The sequence below is a fragment of the Tenrec ecaudatus genome, chromosome 1 (assembly GCF_050624435.1).
Source record: "Tenrec ecaudatus isolate mTenEca1 chromosome 1, mTenEca1.hap1, whole genome shotgun sequence".
In the NCBI taxonomy this organism is placed as follows: Eukaryota; Metazoa; Chordata; class Mammalia; order Afrosoricida; family Tenrecidae; genus Tenrec; species Tenrec ecaudatus.
Window position 1 is genome coordinate 267,064,884 of NC_134530.1, and position 19,540 is coordinate 267,084,423.

Consider the following 19,540-nt stretch of genomic DNA (forward strand, 5'->3'; position numbering starts at 1 on the left):
CCGTGCGGAGCATGCGCACTCCGCCGCGGCTCGGAGCCCGGCGGGCGCCTACGTCACGGCCTTCGCCCATTCTAACCTACATAGACGGCCGGCCAGGTCCCCGGCCGTGGGCCACGCCCCCTCGCCCCCCACCGGCCCCGCCCTCCTGGGCCCCGCGAGGCCCGCGCCGCCGGGCGAGTCAGTCCGCAATCCGGAAGCCTGCAGGAAGCGTGAAGGTGGCCGAGCGGGAAACTGCGCTGTCCACTCGCTCGTTCGACCGCAGCCATCTGGGAAAGGACGCGCCAACGACGCTTCCTTTCCAAAGGGGCCTCAGTGGGGTTTTCGCGAGTCAACGGAAAGCGTGTTAAAATGGCCATGTGTTTTGAAAGCACTCCAGCCTTTTGTGGTAAGAAACGTGAAGCGACAGGCGTACCCGCATCTTTTCCCAAAACACACCATCCCCCCCAAAAAATGTAGAAGCCCTTTTAAAATGCCACCCTGGCTTCCTGTTTCCACGTCTTACATTCGCATCTCGACTTCTCTACGAAAAGCGCGAACCACGCTGATTTTAAAACCTTCCTTCCTAAGGGAGTCGTGACCAAAAAAAACAAACAACCCGAGCCATAAAATGGCCTCGTTGAAAGAGAAACGCAACGTTTCCACACGGTTGGGCCCCGAAGGACGTTCGCAGGGCAGGAAAGGCAGCCCGAATGGCGAGCCGCCCCAATGGCGAGCCGCCCGCGTGGCCGCGTGCAGAGCCAGGGGAAGGGAAGTGGAGGACGAGGAACGGCCACGCTGACATCACAGGCACGTCGGGAAGGCTCCGCGGCCCCGCCAGCGGCGGGCGGGCGGGCGGGAGCGTTCTCCTGACCCGGAGCTGCGAGCGCCCGAGCGGAGGGCGGGGGCGCGGGCGAGAGGAGGCGCCGCGCGCAGGCGCCGTGCAAAGCTGTCGAAGAATCAAGTCTGTTCTAGTGGAGCGATCGGGGCGGCAGCAACAGTGCGGCGGCGGCGGCGGAGCTGCACTCGCGAGCCGGACGCCGGCGGGCCGCGGGGCGGAGCGGCCAGCGGCGGCCCGAGTTGTGAGTGAGCCGCAGCGCGCCCCAGGACCCACGCCGCGGCCTCTCTGCACGCGGACCGGCTGCCGCCACTCCGGCGCGGCATGCCCCGCCGCCGCTCGTGCTGAGCCTGCCCCGGCGGCCGCGCCCCTCCCCCTCCCCCCGCCGCCCCCCCGCCCCCCGCCCCCCGCCCAGCACCGGCTGCAGAGACCTGCTGCACTCGCCCGCGCGCGTGCGGCCCGTGTTCGCCCCGGTCTGGAGACCCGCCGCCCCGCCAGCCGAGCCCCCGCTGCATCGCCCGCCGAGGCGCCCCGCCGGCCCACCGCCCGCCCGCGCCCGTGCCCGCACCCGCACCCGCGCCCGCCGGGGGGACCTGCTGCCGCCGCTGCACCCGCTCGCCCCGCGGCCCCCGCCTCTTGTGCGCCGGGGACGCGGTGCGAGCGCCGAGCCTCCGCTGGCTCTGCCGCCCCTGCCGCCCCTGGTGGGGGAGACGCGGGGCTGCGGGGGGAGGAGGGCGCGTGTGGTGCCGACGGGGGGCGGCGGTCCCTCCTCCTCCTCCTCCTCGGACATGGCCGCGGCGGTGGCGGTGGCGGCCGCATCCCGGCGGCAGTCGTGCTACCTGTGTGACCTGCCCCGCATGCCCTGGGCCATGATCTGGGACTTCACGGAGCCCGTGTGCCGGGGCTGCGTCAACTACGAGGGCGCCGACCGCGTTGAGTTCGTCATCGAGACGGCTCGCCAGCTCAAGCGGGCGCACGGCTGCTTCCAGGAGGGCCGCTCCCCGCCCGGCGCCAGCGCTTCGGCCACCAAGCCGCCGCCGCTCTCGGCCAAAGACATCCTCCTGCAGCAGCAGCAGCAGCAGCACCTCGGCCACGGCACCCCCGAGGCGGCCTCGCGAGGCCCGCAGGGCCTGGAGCGCTACCCGCTGGCGCCCGCCGCCGAGCGACCCCCGCGCCTCGCCTCCGACTTCGGTGGGAGCCGCCAGGCAGCCGGCCTGGTGCAGCCGCAGCCGCCCCCCGTGAACGGCATCCTGGTGCCCAATGGCTTCTCCAAGCTGGAGGACCCGCCGGAGCTGAACCGCCAGAGCCCGAACCCGCGGCGCGGCCACACCGTGCCGCCCACCCTGGTGCCGCTGATGAACGGGTCGGCGGCGCAGCTCCCCGCGGCGCTCAGCCTCAGCAGCCGCGCTGCCGCAGCCGCCGCCGCCGCCGCCTCCCTGGCCGCCGTGTCGGGAAGCGCCGCCGCCGGGCTGGGCCCCGTGCAGGCCAGCGAGCTGGGCGCCCACAAGCGGCCGGCGTCGGTGTCCAGCAGCGTGGCCGCGGAGCACGAGCAGCGCGAGGCAGCGGCCAAGGACAAGGCGCCCCCGCCCGCGCACCGAGGCCCTGCCGACAGCCTGTCCGCCGGGGCCTCGGAGCTGGGCGCCGCCGAGGGCGCGGGCAAGGGCCGCGGGCCCAGCGAGCAGGACTGGGCCAACAGGCCCAAGACCGTGCGTGACACCCTGCTGGCCCTGCACCAGCACGGCCACCCGGGGCCCTTCGAGAGCAAGTTTAAGAAGGAGCCGGCCCTGACTGCAGGCAGGTTGTTGGGTTTCGAGGCCAACGGGGCCAACGGGTCGAAAGCAGGTAGGGGCGGCTGTGTAATGAGTGGGGCTTAGGGGGGAGAGCGGGAGACGCAGGGTAGATGTGGGGGTGCTCGTACCCCAACCCGCAGAACCAACAAACACCCAACTTCCTGATCCGCCTGAGGTGGAACCAGTGTTTAGTGACAACGTGTTCTTGTGCTGAAGCAGCATAACAGAGATGAGTCAGACTGCGCTGACTGACTGACTGACCCAGGGTTTTCCTCTCGCACTCATTCTTGGATGGGAGCAGGCACCTTTGAACCTGTTGGGGGAACATGAAAGATCACGTGCACAGCCCAGACACTGGATATCTGCAGGCATGTGTGATTTTTACCTTGCATTTTGCTTAAAATCGAGCAGTTTGCTACATGCCATTTTACATGAGAACTTCCTTTTTTAAATCCGTACTCATACTGTCAGCCCTCTACGGATGACCGTTTTTTGAGTTACAACTACACTTGAAACGCATGAGGTTTTTTTTTACCCGACCTGCTTTTACGGAATGAGAATTCTTTAAGGAGTTTTGCGTAACGTTGGCTATAGGAAGGATTCTTGTAAGTCCATGTTTATTTATTCCTTATTTTTTTGTTTGTTTCTTTTTTTTTTAATTTTCCCAGTCGCAAGAACAGCAAGGAAGAGGAAGCCTTCTCCAGAACCAGAAGGTGAAGTCGCCCCCTCCAAGATCAATGGGGAGGCCCAGCAGTGGCTTTCCACATCAACTGATGGGCTCAAGATCCCCATGACTCCCACATCCTCTTTTATCTCTCCACCCCCACCCACTGCTTCCCCTCATTCCAACCGGACCACACCGCCTGAAGCAGCCCAGAATGGCCAGTCCCCCATGGCAGCCCTAATCTTAGTAGCAGACAATGCAGGGGGCAGTCATGCCACAAAAGATGCCAACCAGGTTCACTCCACTACCAGGAGGAATAGCAGCAGTCCACCCTCTCCGTCCTCTGTGAACCAAAGAAGGCTGGGTGCCCGAGATGTGGGGGGCCAAGGGGCCAGCAGTACAGGAGGACTTGAGCCTGTGCACCCTGCCAGCCTTCCGGACTCTTCTCTGGCAGCCAGTGCCCCACTGTGCTGCACGCTCTGCCACGAGCGGCTGGAGGACACTCACTTTGTGCAGTGCCCCTCTGTGCCTTCGCACAAGTTCTGCTTCCCTTGCTCCAGACAAAGCATCAAACAGCAGGGAGCTAGTGGCGAGGTCTATTGTCCCAGTGGGGAAAAATGCCCTCTTGTGGGCTCCAATGTCCCCTGGGCTTTCATGCAGGGGGAAATCGCAACCATCCTGGCTGGAGATGTGAAAGTGAAAAAAGAGAGAGACTCTTGACTTTCTGGTTTCAGAAAAACCCAATGATGACCCTTAACTAAAACTGCTTGAATTGTACATATGTTTATATATATATGTATATATATATACATATATATATCAAGGACAAGGGAAAAGGTAGACTTCATAACATGTCTGTATCATTTTGGTTTTTTTTAATACACTGTGTTTCGATTTTTTTGACGACAAAAGGTATGTACTTATAAAGGCATTTTCTTCTTTTGTTGATGTTATTAGCATATCTGTGCTTTATTATCCTGGTGACAGTTATTGTTCTATGTAGGCTGTGAATTGCGCTGCTTTCTAAGAGCACTTGGCAAATCAAAAATGCTTCTAGCTGTATTTGTACGCACTTATTTTAAAAAGAAAAAAAAGCCAAATACATTTTTCTGGCATTGTAAGATTGCCTTACTGTCTGTTACTCTTCCTCGCTGGTCCCCTTCTCAGGCTGTAGGCCAGGTGGTGGGAAAGGAAAGGAACTGAGTGAAGGGGAAACTTGTGTGAAGTGGGCCTGCCACTGGGAAACATCAGTAGGTTGACCCCAAGCCATTATAGGTAATAGGAAAGTAGGTTCCTAATCTACTTTGTTCTTAAAGTTCAGTTCTTGCAATATCAGTGACTGAGAGGTGCTGCTGAGAGATTTGCAGGAGTGGGAGTGGGGGGAGCCTCCACGTTTTGTTTTTAAGACAAAGTTGACCGTTGTTCACTGTTCACGTGATCAGTTGTAAGATTACAGTGCCGCATGCTCGTTGGTTACATAATACACAGTTTCAGTGATGGAAGGTGGTTATAATGGGTGGCGATGTGTATGTACAGGCATGGCACTGCCATTTTTAAACAGAGCCAGGCTCTACAGCGCCACTTCATCTTGTTAAACGTCGTAGCTAGAACTCTGTTGTTGTTGCTGTCTCTTTTCCATTGGGGGGGAAAAAAAGGCACGAGAAGTTTCAGTGCAGTAAACCTGGAGATTGTGGGAATGGTTTTGTTTCTGTTTTGTGTTTTGTTTGTTTTTTTATCATTTACCTGTAGTGCGATTGGCTGTTGAGAACGATCACCTACACCCATTTCTATTGAGTGTTACATGCAGTATGGTACATTGACTGTAACAGCCAGGAGACACTGCCAGGACAACGTGTGGGCTTATCAGTGACAGCCCACATGTGGGTAGAGGAAACCTATAATTTCCTTCTTACATGTGTTTGAAATACCAAGTGAATAATACTGTTCTGGGGGGAAAGTGATTAAATGAGTGAAAATTAAAGAAATGAAAGGTTTTACATAATAGAACGGACCCACTTCTTATTTTTAGAAACCTTTTGTAAACTAATTTTCCTGATCACTTTGCATCAGTAAAATGATTTTTTTTAAACCAATAAATCAACAATTATTAGAAATAGCCTCACAGTGATACTGGTTTTTCTTTTGTGATGTTCTGAGTTAACATTGGCAGGAACACTGTTTTGATACTCTTGTTCAGGCGTTTGTAACTTGGCCATATAATTTAGGAGGAATCAGGGCTCTGAGGTCTACTCTATGTGCTCACAACATAGCATCGATTTTAATCTGGAAATGTGAATAATTACTAATTTTTTGTAATTAAATTTTTGTCATTTTTTAAAATTGCTCAAAAATGTTTTTAATGGTCAAGTTATTAACTCTTGAAATTCAGATACTGCACCAAATAAATGATTTTTTCATAGTGTTTTCAATGAGTGCACCTATTAATGCTCTGCAAATACATGTTACCAGTCGTTGTTATATTACAAACAGACTTGCATGATTAACCAGTTTGTCATTATACTTAGAGTATATGTATGACGCAAATCAGACTGGTGTTTCGTATGTAAATACACACATGCAGAAACAGTTAAATTTAAATGCCCATAAAGACATTTTAAATAATTCACTATTGTGATCTATTGTATAAATGTGTATCTAGGCACTTTATTAAAAACTGGAATTTGACCTCATGGATGTTACAAGTCGATCAGTCATTTTATTTCATTTATTGTAGCTATCTGTACTTTGCATAATCTTAATACAGATGAGCTTTCAAAAAATATTTATAAGAGAACTAGCCTCTTTCTGGTAAGTCTACCCAGCTATGGAAAAGACAGCTGAGGTTTGTCTGGTGGTTTTTTCAAGGAGCAGACTGAAGAGTTTAAAGGTTGTGTTTGGAGGTTAACCCCACCTGTAGGACCTTGTAGGAATGAATAAGAGCTCTCTAGGGTTTCCACGGCTGTAAATCTTTATGGGAGAGACAGCCTCATCTTTATCCTGCCAAGTAGCTCATGGGTTTGAATTGCTGACCTTGCCATTAGCAGCCCAACACTTCCTGTTACACCACCAGAACCTGCATGGAGGCTGCATCTCTTCAAAAACAAGATCTGTGTAAGTCTACCTGGCCTTCCTAAAAGTGTTGCTTCTGTGTTATTTCTCTGGCTGGCATTTCATAAGTAAAAAGTTAATGCTGGGACGTGAGTATGGGTTTGATCTTGTGTTGTACCAGAGGATGGTACAGAGATTCACCACAGTTGTATAAAAAGCACATGGGCAGTATCAGATTTCAAATCCTCGTATTTCGGCTGTGTTTTTAACATTCAAAATAAGTGGGATTGAAGATTTCCTCTTTTTTGCTTTAATAAGTTGTATAACTTAACATGTCTCTCATGTGGCTTCACTTGTAAAGTTACAGGAACATACACGTGGTTTACAACGTTTACTACACACCTTTGGCCCCCAAGTATAAAACTGCCACCTCTTTCTTAAGTTAAAGGTGATACTTTTTCTATATAAAGTGAGTAATATTTTTCTCAAATCATTATGCAATTAGCACCTGGCATTTTGTCATTTGTTAAATTTATAGTTCCTTTTCTCCTTTTAATATTAAAAACAAAATTGGGAGCACCGTATCTTCTCAGATCTTAAATTTTTAAAAAGTAGAATGGGCTGTTGCTCTCCTCACTGGGCACAATGCCACTGAAAATGGGTTTGGGTTGGGGGTTTTACTGGCAGTACAGAACAGGATATACAACACAAAGGCAAACAAAAAGGCAACCAAGGGAAGGAAGAAAGGTGCCAGGGAAAGAGCAATCGATAGGGGGACAGAAAAACAAGAGCTGAACAAAGTACGAAACAGAAAGCGCTCGTTTACTTTTCCCCTTGCAGCAGAGCCAGCCCTTCTGCAGCAATCAATGGGAAGAAGATAGTGACTACATTGAAAGGCCTCTCGAGACAGAGCCAGCTGGAAAACTGGATTCAAACAGCCATGGTGGCCAGAGGGAAACGGACTGATGACAAAACTGAGAAGCTCGTACTTGGGAAAGCTTTGGAATCCATGAGAGCCAAAGCCATGTGTTAGTTTGTGTATTTAAAACGAAGTTTCCAATTCGGGACAGAAATGGAAAGACCCCCAGATAACTTCTTTTGTTGTTTTTGTTCTGTCATACAGTAAGAAGTCACCTAGATATTTGTAACTCTTTAATGTCTACTGGTCAATGTCTTGGCAGACTCTTCGATGAAAGGAAGTTGGAAAACAATTGACCTATAGGTTTTAAGTGGTAACGATACCTTAGAACAGGGGCCAGCAAACTTTTGAGACAGAAGAGCCAATCCTGCCCCTCAAAACAATTTAAAAATTACTTGAGAGCCATAAATAGATTTTTACAAACAAATGAAAGCACCATGATCTGAATCATATCCTTGGAATTTTTTTCAGTTGTACTTCAGAGCCACATGTGCATACCAAAAGAGCCACATCGGGCTCCTGAGCCAGTTTGCAGACCCCTGCCCATAGAGCGACAGCACTTGAGTCTAATTTCGTTAAGTGTGGCTCAGTAACTTGGGAGGGGCTGGAGGCATGACTGAATGTGTTTTACTGGACTTTCTATTATTAGTGGCCTGTTGGAGGCCGTTTTCAAGGAACAGTACTCTTAAGTTATAGAGCAAACAATGTTTCAATAGTAATTTGGAAGTAAAATAATAGGTAAAGATGATTTATTTGTGTTTGCTTTTTAACTAAAAAATGCTTAATTTTGGTTGGGGTTTTTTGGTGAAATTTAAAGTTCCATGACAATCAGGCATCATTTTTGTCATTTTAAAGCTCTTCCTCCCAAAATGGACTTTAGTAATTGCATTTAGTTTTTCAGACTCTTGATGTGACAGATGTCTTTGTTTATTCTCCAGAAAGGGGAGGGGAGGAATTAACAAGGAAAATATGCAACTCCTTTTCATTTCTAGACTGCCCTTTGATTACTCAAAGTTGTTTTGCATATATTTTATTTGGATAGTAGGGAGCAAAATGTTTCTCTTCCTGATTCCTAAGTGTATACGTGGAATCATTCAGAAAAATGTTCAATCATGTTTACGCCACTCAAAGCCCTGAGTCACCCTCGGTTGCTTGCCTTTTGTTCATAGGGAGCTGTGTGAGAACCACCTCTTCTCTGCCACAGACCAAAGTCAACCTGCACTAATGAATGAAATGCATATCGACCCGCTTCATCATTTGGGTTCTAGAAGGCAGAGGAAGGGTGTTTAACTCCTTCATCACTGGTGAAAACTGCTAGCAGTAATAGTACAATAAATTAAAAATGATGGTTTTTTTGGTCTCAAATTACTAATTATCTAAAGCCTTTGTTTCTGTTAACATCCTACATTTTTCCTCAGTTATTAAATGCTATTTGGAATTTAAAAGGTACCAAAAAATACTCAAATCAATTTGTAAATGACTTATTAGCAGGTGGAAGAGGGAAATTGACTGATTTATGGGTTATCTGTGGATTACTCAACTAAGCCACAGGTAAATCCATAATCAATCGGGGATATTCACACTACCCTTATTTACCACGAAGAAATTCTACCCTAACACAGAGCTCTGTTTCAATTTATCAGACTATTAGTGCTCCCCTATGTCAATTTAAGATGCTAGATTGTAGTTTGCTTCATTACTTTTGAGGTATAACTTTTTTTAAAGGCTCTGGAATATGATATCTGTATTTGCACTGCTTTTTAATACTCTGCATCTCTGCCTGCACTAAACAGCATAAAGAAACAGAAGGTGAGACACATTGTGTATTAAAAACTATTATCTTTAATGTGAAAAGCAACTGAGTAGAATTTCTTTATGAGACCACCCTATTAGCATCTCATATTCTATAGTATAATCTCAAATCATTTTATATAAAATGTAGAATCACTCTTTAAAAACAGACTGACTCAAAATCTCCCTACTACAATTCTTCAGTGAAAGTAATGCATATATTTACTGGTTATAATCACAAAACCAGTCATGGAAACTAAGGAGAGAGACAAGTTTGGGGGACTTAAATTGCAGAATTCCTACTTTAAGCTGTATCACATATTGGTTGATACCATCCTTTGTATGGGCTGTAGAAATTAGATTGCGTAATCTAAAGAGCCCCCAGTAGCAATTCAACAGAAGTCCTTTATAGTGAGATAGCCTGTGAAAGTAGTATTGCCACATTTGAATATTTTTGAAGTTTGAGAAGATGAACTGTTATATGATACCCATCTCAGCACTTGTACTGGCCAACCAATATTATTTCTTTACACTTAGAGGCCCATTATGGGAAGAGTGTCACACCACCAATGAGTTACAGGGCTGTGATTTGCAAGCACGTGGTAGCCTCAGCAGACGAATCATCGCAGCACTGCACATTTCCTGCCATTTGGAAGTAGCTTTCCCGATACAGATAAAGTAGCATATTTTGAACTGTATAGATGACTATGCAGGTCTCCAGGTGAAAAAAAAGTCTAGAAGCAACATCTCAGCAGCACGAAGGACCTGAGTTTATTTTAATATATAACCTCTAGCCAGTTGTCATTCAGTAGATTCCAACGCATGTGACCCCATGGAATGAGATTGTTAAAAGTGATTATCAATAATTGAGTTCTTCATTCTTTTATTGTATGGTTTTGAGTTATTTGCTATTTCACTAAGAGTTCCTCAGAGAAGTAAAATGGAGGAGTAGGAACTGTCTGGATCAATCAGCATTACTTTACAAATGGGCCTCCCTGTTCTCCCCAGCCTGGACCTGGGTAATGTGTTCAACAGAAAAGGGCTGTTTCATGCCTCAATGTTGGCTTAAAGCCTGTTTCCCTCATTTTGTTATTTCTTCCTGCAAATAGCAATTCAAATAATTGTTTTTTGGTGATAAGAGATATTGTACCCCACATACCATTGAAATCAGAATTTCACAGGAGGGTCACAGTCATTAGGGAAGTTTGGGGATACTGTTCTCTTAATAAGCACCCTATGAGTTGCTGCTATTATTTAACACCTACTCAGTAGGCACATACTTTGAAAAGACAAGTGTCTAGGACTGTGAGGAACTTCCAGTTAGTGTCTGTCACTGGCAAGAATGTCAGAGTGTGTGGGGCTGAGGATGCCAGCCCATACTGCAAGAGTCCACCCATTGGTTTCCTTCTAGATTAAAAATAGTTCCGCCTAAAGTCCTACGTGGAGAATTGAGTCTTTCTAGAAATTACTTCGAGAGTCACAATCGGGTTCTGACATAAACATCGTCCTAAATCCAAGCTGATTTTGCACAATACATTGCGCGTGCCCTTTTCCGCGCACAGTCAGGGCTTGCTGAGCCACATCATCTTGCTACAAATAGAGACTGGTTTGAAAAATAATCCAGGTTGGGGCCAGACTGTCAACTTGTAGCCGTGCTTCTTTTTTTTTCCCCCCTTCCACTTTTTGTTCCGAATGTGCCTTTTCAAAGAAAGAAAACAGCCCTCGTGCCTGCCAAGTCCTGTTTTCTTGAGGGAGCGGAAACGGGAGGCGGCTCCCTGGCTCCCAGCGCCGGCGCGGCCCCGCCGTGGTTTCCAGCGCGGCTCACGGACCCACGCTGCGGCGCCGCGGTGGACGGATTCTAGAACTTTGCCGCGCGCCCGCACGCCCCGGCCCGCACCCCGCCGCGGGCTTCCGAAGCCCGGCTGCTGCGCGCCGCCCCGCGCCGCCCGGGCCCTGGCAGCCGCGCCCCTCGGGTCCACCCCGCGCGCCCCCCCGCGACGCCCGCCCGCCCCGGGGAGCGGGGGGAGCCGCGCGCCCGGGAGGAGCCGCGCGCCCGGGAGGAGCCGGTCCCGTCCACAAACGGCTGGTCCTGCGGGGCCTGGCCGACTCGGCCCCATTCCCTGCCGGCCTTCGCCCTCCCGCCAGCGCCCTGACCTGTCCTGGGGCGCCAGCGCCAGCCAGGGCACCAGCTGCCGCGGCTATAATTAGAGGGGCGACGCTTGGCGGGGCGGTCCAATCCGCCCAGCACCCCCTGCCCGCGCGCCCCCGCCCCGCGCGCGCGTTCCCGCCCCCGCGACTGCGCGCGCCCGCGCGCGTTGCCGGGATGGAATGCGCGAGCGTCGGCCCCGAGGCGCCCGCCCCCACGCCCTCCCCCCCGCCTGCGGCTCTCTGGCCGGGGCGCCGCTCGGTGAACCAAATAAAGTAAAAGGTCTGGCTCCCGGGGAGCGCGCGGCTCGGGAGGAATGTGCGCCCCGGCGCAGGGGAGTGGCTAGCCTTCTGCGCCCAGAAGCTGGAAGGAGCGTCTGCAGCCGCCCCCGCAGTCCTCGGGGGTCCTTAATTCGGGCAGGCTGTCTTGGACGGATTTGCTGAGTTGGAGAGAGCACGTGACAAGAGTGGCCCAAATGTCGTTCCCTTTTTGGAAGGCATGGATGCTGACTTTTCCTTTTTCCCCTTCTCAAGGTTGTGGCAATAATAACGCCAATGTTCCAGGTTGGTGAAGTAAACATACATGGCTTGGCATCTGTGTTAGCAGAAAACACGCTAATGCATGGTGGGTGTTAATAAAAACTTACTTATTAAGCAAACCTCCACATGCCACATAGGGATTAGCGAAATCAACTAAGAGGGGGTTGATTTTATAGACATCTAGTTAAATTACAGGGGAAATATTTTTCTCTGAAAAAAAGATTTCTCTGGGAATGAGTAAATAATTATCAAATTTTATCAACTATTCTCTTTAATTGTAAATAATATTTTCATAAACACATTAAACAACATAGTCCGCCTGTTAAAAATGGCAATTCACCACAATCTTAGCAATGAAAGTTGCCCAGCGTTAAGTAGTCCTATTTCACTGTGGATTTCATGTTGTAAGAGTTTAAGTTCTTGTTTAAAAGTAAAGTCTTGCTTCAGGCTGAAGAATACCTATTCTCAAAGCCCTGCCAAGAGGCTTTCTCCACCGACACATTTTTCTTTCTAGATAATAGGCCCCAAACCCACTTTACAATCTCATGGAAAACAGCTATATTTTATCTAGGAACCTGAATGCCTTTTCAGATAGAAATGTGATTCCTATAAAGTTGTTTGCGCTTCTCCTGTGGCTGTTTGTCTTGACAGAGCGCTAGTTCTACCATTGTTTCACCCTTTTATGTCATCTTTGAGAGAGGGAGAAGGCAAAATCAGATCATGGAAACACACCCCAGGAGGGATCCTCAACATGTAAAACCACTGAAGTTACAGATAATCTCCAGGTGACCCTGGTCTTGGTGTCGTCACTTCAGGTAATTCAATTGGGCTTCACGTTACAATTATTCTAAATAAAAACCATATAGATCTGTCTGCCACATCCTTACCTCAGCGAGGGACCCTTAGGTTGTGCTCAGCTGCTAACCTGAGGATTGGTGGTTTGAACGCATACTTCTTTGCCATGGGCATATAAACCCTGGCATTCTGCTTCTGTAGATTACAGCCAAGAAAACACAGGGAAGTATGGTTCTGCTTTGAAAACAATCACCATGAGTCAGAACTGATTTTACAGCAAGGGAGTGGGTTTTACCTCAAAGAAGTCAAGTCTCTATGAAAGCTTCTTGACTGTTCTTTTAGCAGCCACATGAGATGGGACTGGGTTGCATGACTGTGTACTTGCGCTTAGTGAATGTGTACCACTCTAAAATGAAAGACTTGGTTATCACTCTACAGGGGGTTCCTTGCAAACAGCTTTTGCAACGCTAGAGAGAAAGTGCTCCCCCTGCTGTCAGCACAGAAGACGAATTGTCTCTTAGGCCCTGTGTGTGCTGAATTCATAGGCCCACTGAGTGGGGAGCACATGACCAATTGAAATATTAACTACCATCATGGTGGGGGACATAGTTCGATTGGAAATCAAAATCAAAATACACACCACAAATAAAATGATATTTTTTATTTAAGAAAAGATTTATGCACAGATTAATTTACTGAATGACTGGCCTACCTATAATCCTTTTATAATCCATGGGGCTCTAGAGTGCCAATCTACATTTTCTGCTCCCGGCATTTAGTGGAAAGCAAAGGTTCCACTTATAGTGTTTGGTAAGGTGTGGTGGGGCATTCTGCATTACTTCATGCACCTGAAGAAATGAGCCTTAACCCGACAACCCCTGCATCTGAGACAACTTGGGACATACATATCTCACTCACGGTGTCAGAATCAAGTTGCTGTTCTTCGCACTCACAGTGACCCCATGTACAGCATAATGAAACACCGCCTGCTCTGTGCCATACTCACAATTGGCTGCAACAATGGGCTCAACCAGAAGACCAAATGTGAGGATGTCACAGACCAGGCGATGTTTCATTCTGCTGTCCCTATGTCGGTTCCTTAAATCTAGTACAGGTCAGTTTGAGGTAAAGTCCACTTAATGGGTCTTCCACATGGAGTCCTTTTGGTATGGCCTGTGGAGGATGATGTTGTGCTCCTGGAAAGGGCATAGTTTAAGGCCTAGTAGGAGCACATGACCTGGGCCACCAAGGGCTACATAGAAACTAGGTCAAAAGTGTCCACTTAGGCGCATAATACCCAGCATATTGTCTCCTTGGGTTTTATACCTAAGAATACCTACAAGTATTCTTAAGCATTTTTTCCCAATGGGAGGTTGCTCCTCCTGGTTTACACAGCTACAGAAACGTATTCACCTTCTAGCTATACAGGCCCCCTCACCCATCTTGACTTGAATATTCAGTCAGGTTTACTTGTCACTCTTGGGAGAGTATCTGTTGACTTGAGGTGATCTTAGAACAATGTTGTATGACCGAATGGCCTTCTCCCTCTCCCCCATCGGAGAGGAGAGCTCCTCGTCACTGTGGTTCTTAAGATGTACATATTAGGGGACGATGTGTGTTCATAGGGACTAGACGGGCTCTCTCCCTCCTTGCTTGGGAGACAGACTAGAAGATTACATGGCCCGAGAGCAGCAGTCTGCCTTCCTCTTGTTGGTTAGCCTGACAGTAGTGGACGTGCACAATAGTTGTCATTTTGGGATGGACTTCACTCAGCATAATGGTTTCTGGGTTCATCTATGCCACGTGGTGTTTCATTGCTGTTTCTCAGGGATGGCATTGTTTGTATGTCCCAGAGTTTCATTATCCGTTCTTCAACTGATGGGCACTTGGTCTGTTTTCAGCCTCGTGCTCCTGTGAACTGTGCTGCAGTGGACGTGGGAGAGCATGCGTCTCATGTCTGTCTGTGTTCTATCTCTTATTTCTTTTGCCTATATGCCCAGCCAACTTATTGCTAGGTCATATGGTATTTCTATTCAGAGTTGTTTTAGGTAATACCATAGCACTTTCTACGATGGCTGTACATATTTACAAGCCCCACCGCAGTGTGTAAGAGTTCCATTCTCTCTGAACTCTCTCCAGCACTTGTTGTTGTCTATTCTTTTTCATTGAACTGCCCTTGTGGGTGTAAAATTATGTGTCATCTTTGTTTTGATTTGCATCTCCAAACATGGCGAGTGATTGTGAGCATGTTCTCATGTGTTTGTTAGACATTCAAGTGTGGTTCTAGATTTGTCTTTTCATGCCCTTTTCCTACTTTTTGTTGGATTGCTTGTTTATTTTTTCTTATTGAGGTGTTGTATAATTCTACAGATTTGAGTATGAGTAATTAGTCCTTTGTGCCTTATGTCATCACTAAAGAATTTTTTGCAATCCATGAACTCTCATTCTGTGCCTTTTATGAGCATATTTTTAAAAAGCTGTAATGGGTCCCAGTCATCTATTTTGTCTTCCTCTGTGTATGCTGCCTTTATTATACTTGGTCGTATGTGGAAGTGTGCTTGCGACAGCATCCTTAAGTTTGTCCCCGTTTTCTCATTGATGATCCTGAGGGCTCTGGGGTTTAGGTTTAGGTCTGTAATCCATGTTGAGCTCATTATTGTGCATGAGGCGAGGTACGAGTCTTCTTTCATTCTTGTACAAATGGAGATCCAATTTTTCTAGCACCATTTGTTAAAGAGGATTTATTTTCCTATTTAGTGTTTTTGGTCCTTTGTGAAAAATAAGTTGCTTGTAGGTGAATGCTTTTATTCCTGGGTTTTCTCTCCGGTTTCTTTGGTCTATGTATCCAGGCTGTTTTGACTACCCACCATGGCTGTGTAGTAGGTTTTAAGGCCAAGTAGTGCAAGGCCTTCTACTTTGTTCTTCTTTTAGAGGAGTTACTTGCTTTTCCTGAGTCTCTTACCTTTCCATATTAAGTTGGTCATTAGTTTTTCCATTTCTTTAAAGAATGAAATTAGGATTTGAATCAGAATTGCCTTGTATTTATAGATGGCTTTAAGTAGTATTGAAATTTTTACAATATTAAATCTTCCTATCCCTGAATATGGATATTCTTCCATTTGTATAGGTGTTTTTTTCTATAATAATGTTCTGTATATTTCTTTGCACGGGTCTTTTATTTCTATGGCTAGGTTTTTTCCTAAGTCGTCCCTCTTTTTTGGTGGCTATTATAAATGGCATTGTTTTTTCCATGTCTTTTGTGGAGCTCTCTTAGCTGGTATATAGGAAGCCAGTTGATATCTGCCTGTTAATCTTGTATCCTGCTACTTTACCAAATCTCAATTGTTTTGAACAATCTGTTTGTGGAGTCCTTGGGTTCTCTCTGCATCAAATCATATTATCTGTAAATAGTGAGAGTTTCACTTCTTTGCCCAGTTGTATTCGCTTGATTTCTTTCTGTTGTCTAATGATTCTGAATAAGGCTTCCAGTATGGAGTGATGTGCGTGATGGTGACACAGGGTACCATTGTCTAGTTCCTGTTTTCAGGGGAAATGTTTTCAATTATTCCCTATCGAGTGTACTATTGGCCATTGAATTTTCATATGTGGTATTATTATGTTCTGGAGTTTCCCTTCCATTTCTATTTTCTGGAGTGTTTTTACTATAAATGGGTACTGGATGTTGTCAAATGCTTTTTCTACAACTACTGATTTTGGGAGAAAGACTGAACTTCCTACTCCTGTAAAGAGTTATCAATTTGGAAACTCACAGGGGCCAGTTCTACTCTGTCATTTAGAGTAGCTATGTGTCAGCATCAACTCAATGGCAGTTGCGTTTGGTTCCGTTTTATTGATATCATCATGTGATTCTTATTCTTTGTCTTGTTTAAATGCTGGATTGCATTGATTGCTTTTTGAATGTTGAAACCATCCTTGCATGCCTGCTATGAATACCACTTGATCATGATCAATTATTTTTTTATATGTTGCTGGATTCTATTGGCCAGAATTTTGTTGAAATTTTTGCATCTATGTTCATGAGGGATATTGGTCTGTAGTATTTTTTGTGGCATCTTTACCTGCTTTTGATATTTGTCCATTTCTTCAAGACTATCAAACTGGCTAGAGTACAGTGTTTCACAGTACTGTTATTCTTTATTTCCTTAGATCTGCTGTCCTGTTATCCATTTCATCTCTAATTCTAGTTATTTCCATATATTTCTTTTCCTTGAGGTTTGCCAGCAGTTTCTCAATTTGCTAAACCTTTCAAAAAATGAACTCCTTGCTTGTTGACTTTTTTCCCCATTGTTTTACTGTTTTCCAGTTTGTTGATTTCCACTCAAATCTTTATGATTTCTTCTATTGTTGGAGGCTCCCAGCGTGGACCCTAAAGCCAACCTGAGTAAAGCATTTTGACAAGGCAGTGTAGAAATATGATACAGTGGTTCATAACTACACCAAGATCATGATAACCAGCTCTGGAAACAACTGAAGGCTGAAGGGATAGATTTACAAGTCTAGAAACTATGAACATTGCCATGGGGATGGGGATGGAAAGTTCAAAGGAGTGGAAGTTGAATGAAGGTCTCAGAATAGGGGAAGAAGACTTCATTAGGAAGCTGAAGAAGAAATGTTAGAGAAAACCTGTTGCTAACAGGACCCATGATATAAACCTGAGTGATGAGGTGTCTCCTGTGCTGTACAAGGAGAAGAGTAAGGGAGGTAAAATTGTCCTCCCATCCCTCCGATGCCTCTTGCTTTGGAATGAAAAATAAGGTTTATATTAATTATGCATGTAAAAGTTGGCCAATGAACTATGGTGCTGGTGAAGAATATTGAAAGTACACGAACAGCCAGAAGAACAAACCAGTCTGTTTCAGAAGTACAGCCAGAATGCTCCATAGAAGTGGGGATGGCACGACTTTGTCTCATGTGCTTTGGATAGGTTATTCAAGAGAGACCAGTTCCTGGAGAACTACATCATGCTTGCGAACGCAGAATAGCAGTGAAAAAGAGGTAGATTATCAACAAAATAGATAGACAAAGTGGCTACAACCATTGTCTTAAACATGGGAACAAGCATGAGGATGGGTCAGGACCAAGCAGTATTTCCTTCTGCAGTGCATAGAGTCACTGTGAATCAGAAGCATCAACCACACCTAACAGTATGATATTAATTACATAACAACCTCACAGGAACTTATAGATTATTTCATTTTGCCCTCACAATAATCTTGAGATCCTGTCATGTCATTTCTCCTTGCTGTCAAATAAGCTCCATGCACAATAAAACAGGATGCTGCCTGGTCCTGAGCCATCTGAATAATGGGTTATGGAATGGGTCATTATGATCCATATAGTGTCCATGGCTATTTTTCAGAAGTAAATCATTCATTCTTCTTTGTCTGCCTTAGTCTAGAAGCTTTAGAGACTAAATTTGTTCCTTTAATAAGTATCTACGGAGAACTTAAGTCACACATGATTATGGCAGTATAGCTGCGTTGCCCTGCTCTCGGGCATGCAGTGATTGGAGTGGAGGATGCAAAAATTCATAAACAAGCAAATATGTGCAATCTCAGAGAGGGTAAGTGCTAAGAGGAAACATAAAGCATGTATGGGTTTTGGATTGGGGAATAGGCTGGGAGGTGTGTTAGAACTAAAATTCTGATCACCAGTTTATAGAAAGCAACGAATAACAGTGAAAAGACTGAAATCCATTTGCAGAGTCCCCACATAGATTACCCTCCACGGAATTCCTCCTGATGCGTAACCTGGAATGGGGACAATCTTGCCCTCCAGCAGAATTCATTAGAAATCAGATTACCTAAATAGTCCGAGGAGGGTCAATTTCCCTTAGGGACTTGCCTAGGTGTGCCCCTGATGGGGATGGAGGTACTTGAAGTAAGATAATCATGAATCATGTCCTGACTGCCTTGGTTGGAAGGCCTTGGGTCAATATTGTGAACTCTTCTGCCTAATATAATACACATTTCCCAAGCATGGTCCCGTTCCCACGTATGCAGTCCCGTCTGTAACTATGATGCGTTGATCTCCCACCAATCCTGCTTTTTGATGGTTTCCTTCGCCCTACTCTGTCCTGTTGAGTCTCATAATGTCTGTAAACCCTTGCGACCATTGTGACCTCACGCTAATGATCTCCCTTATCTGCATGATGTGTCTTGTCTTTTCCCATTTAAGACTTCATAAATCTTTTTTTTTAAATTATATTTGAGATTTAGGGTCACCTTTGTAGCCTACAACACATGGTTATTTCATATAGGATGTGTGGTAGGTGGAACAATGCCCCCCAAGGATGGTCACATCTTAATGTGGACATGATAAGCCTAATGTTACAAGGTAAAGGAACTTTGTAAATATGACGAAGGTAATATTTTTAGAGGAGGATTTTATCCACGATTCTCCAGCTGGGCAAATGTAAATACAAGGGAGGTAGGAGGGGGTGTGACTATGGAAGCAAGAGGTTGGAGTGATGCAAAGAAGCAGCTGTGATCCTAGCCAAGGCTGCAAGAGACAAGGTAATGGACTCCCTGCAGCCCCTGAAAGAAATACAGACTTATGGACACTTTAATTTTGGCCCTTTGAGAGTCATGAGATGATACATTTGGAAATCATCTTATAAATACTAGAGTAAAAGCCTGATTCTGGATGAGATTACTAGGGAGTGTGTATAGCCGGGAGTCCCTGAGTGCTTCAAATGCTTAAGCACTCAAGAGTAGTCAAGGGAACTCGTAAATCAGTGGCTCTCTACATAATAAAATAGTGCCTAGACCTGTGTGGTGGGCTTTGACATGTTTGAGCCTGTTGTTGTGGCTACTAGGTCAATCAGTCTCATGATGGAGTCCCCTCACTTTCACTGACCTTCTACTTTGCCGACTATAATGCCTTTCTAGCAATTGGTCTTTCTTGAATTCATATTTAAAGTAAGCAAGCACTTTTACTTTTAAGGTCACCCACTTTTAAGGAGCATTCTAGTTGTGTTTCTGCTAAGATTGATTTGTTTGTTCTGGTTTCGT

At 46.5% G+C, this 19,540-nt stretch overlaps 1 protein-coding gene across 2 annotated transcripts; it reads left to right on the forward strand.

The window, feature by feature from the left end:
* The first annotated feature begins 1,457 nt into the window (after positions 1 to 1,457).
* Positions 1,458 to 5,958, forward strand: IRF2BP2 (interferon regulatory factor 2 binding protein 2). Of its 2 annotated transcripts, none has more exons than XM_075532281.1 (2): positions 1,458 to 2,656; positions 3,273 to 5,958. In XM_075532281.1, the coding sequence occupies exons 1-2, from the start codon at positions 1,603 to 1,605 to the stop codon at positions 3,986 to 3,988; spliced, it is 1,770 nt and encodes a 589-aa protein (XP_075388396.1). In that variant the 5' UTR covers positions 1,458 to 1,602; the 3' UTR covers positions 3,989 to 5,958. The 2 variants fall into 2 exon arrangements, with proteins under 2 accessions (XP_075388396.1, XP_075388399.1); XM_075532284.1 differs by having other exon boundaries at positions 1,458 to 2,608.
* The last annotated feature ends 13,582 nt before the right edge of the window (positions 5,959 to 19,540 follow it).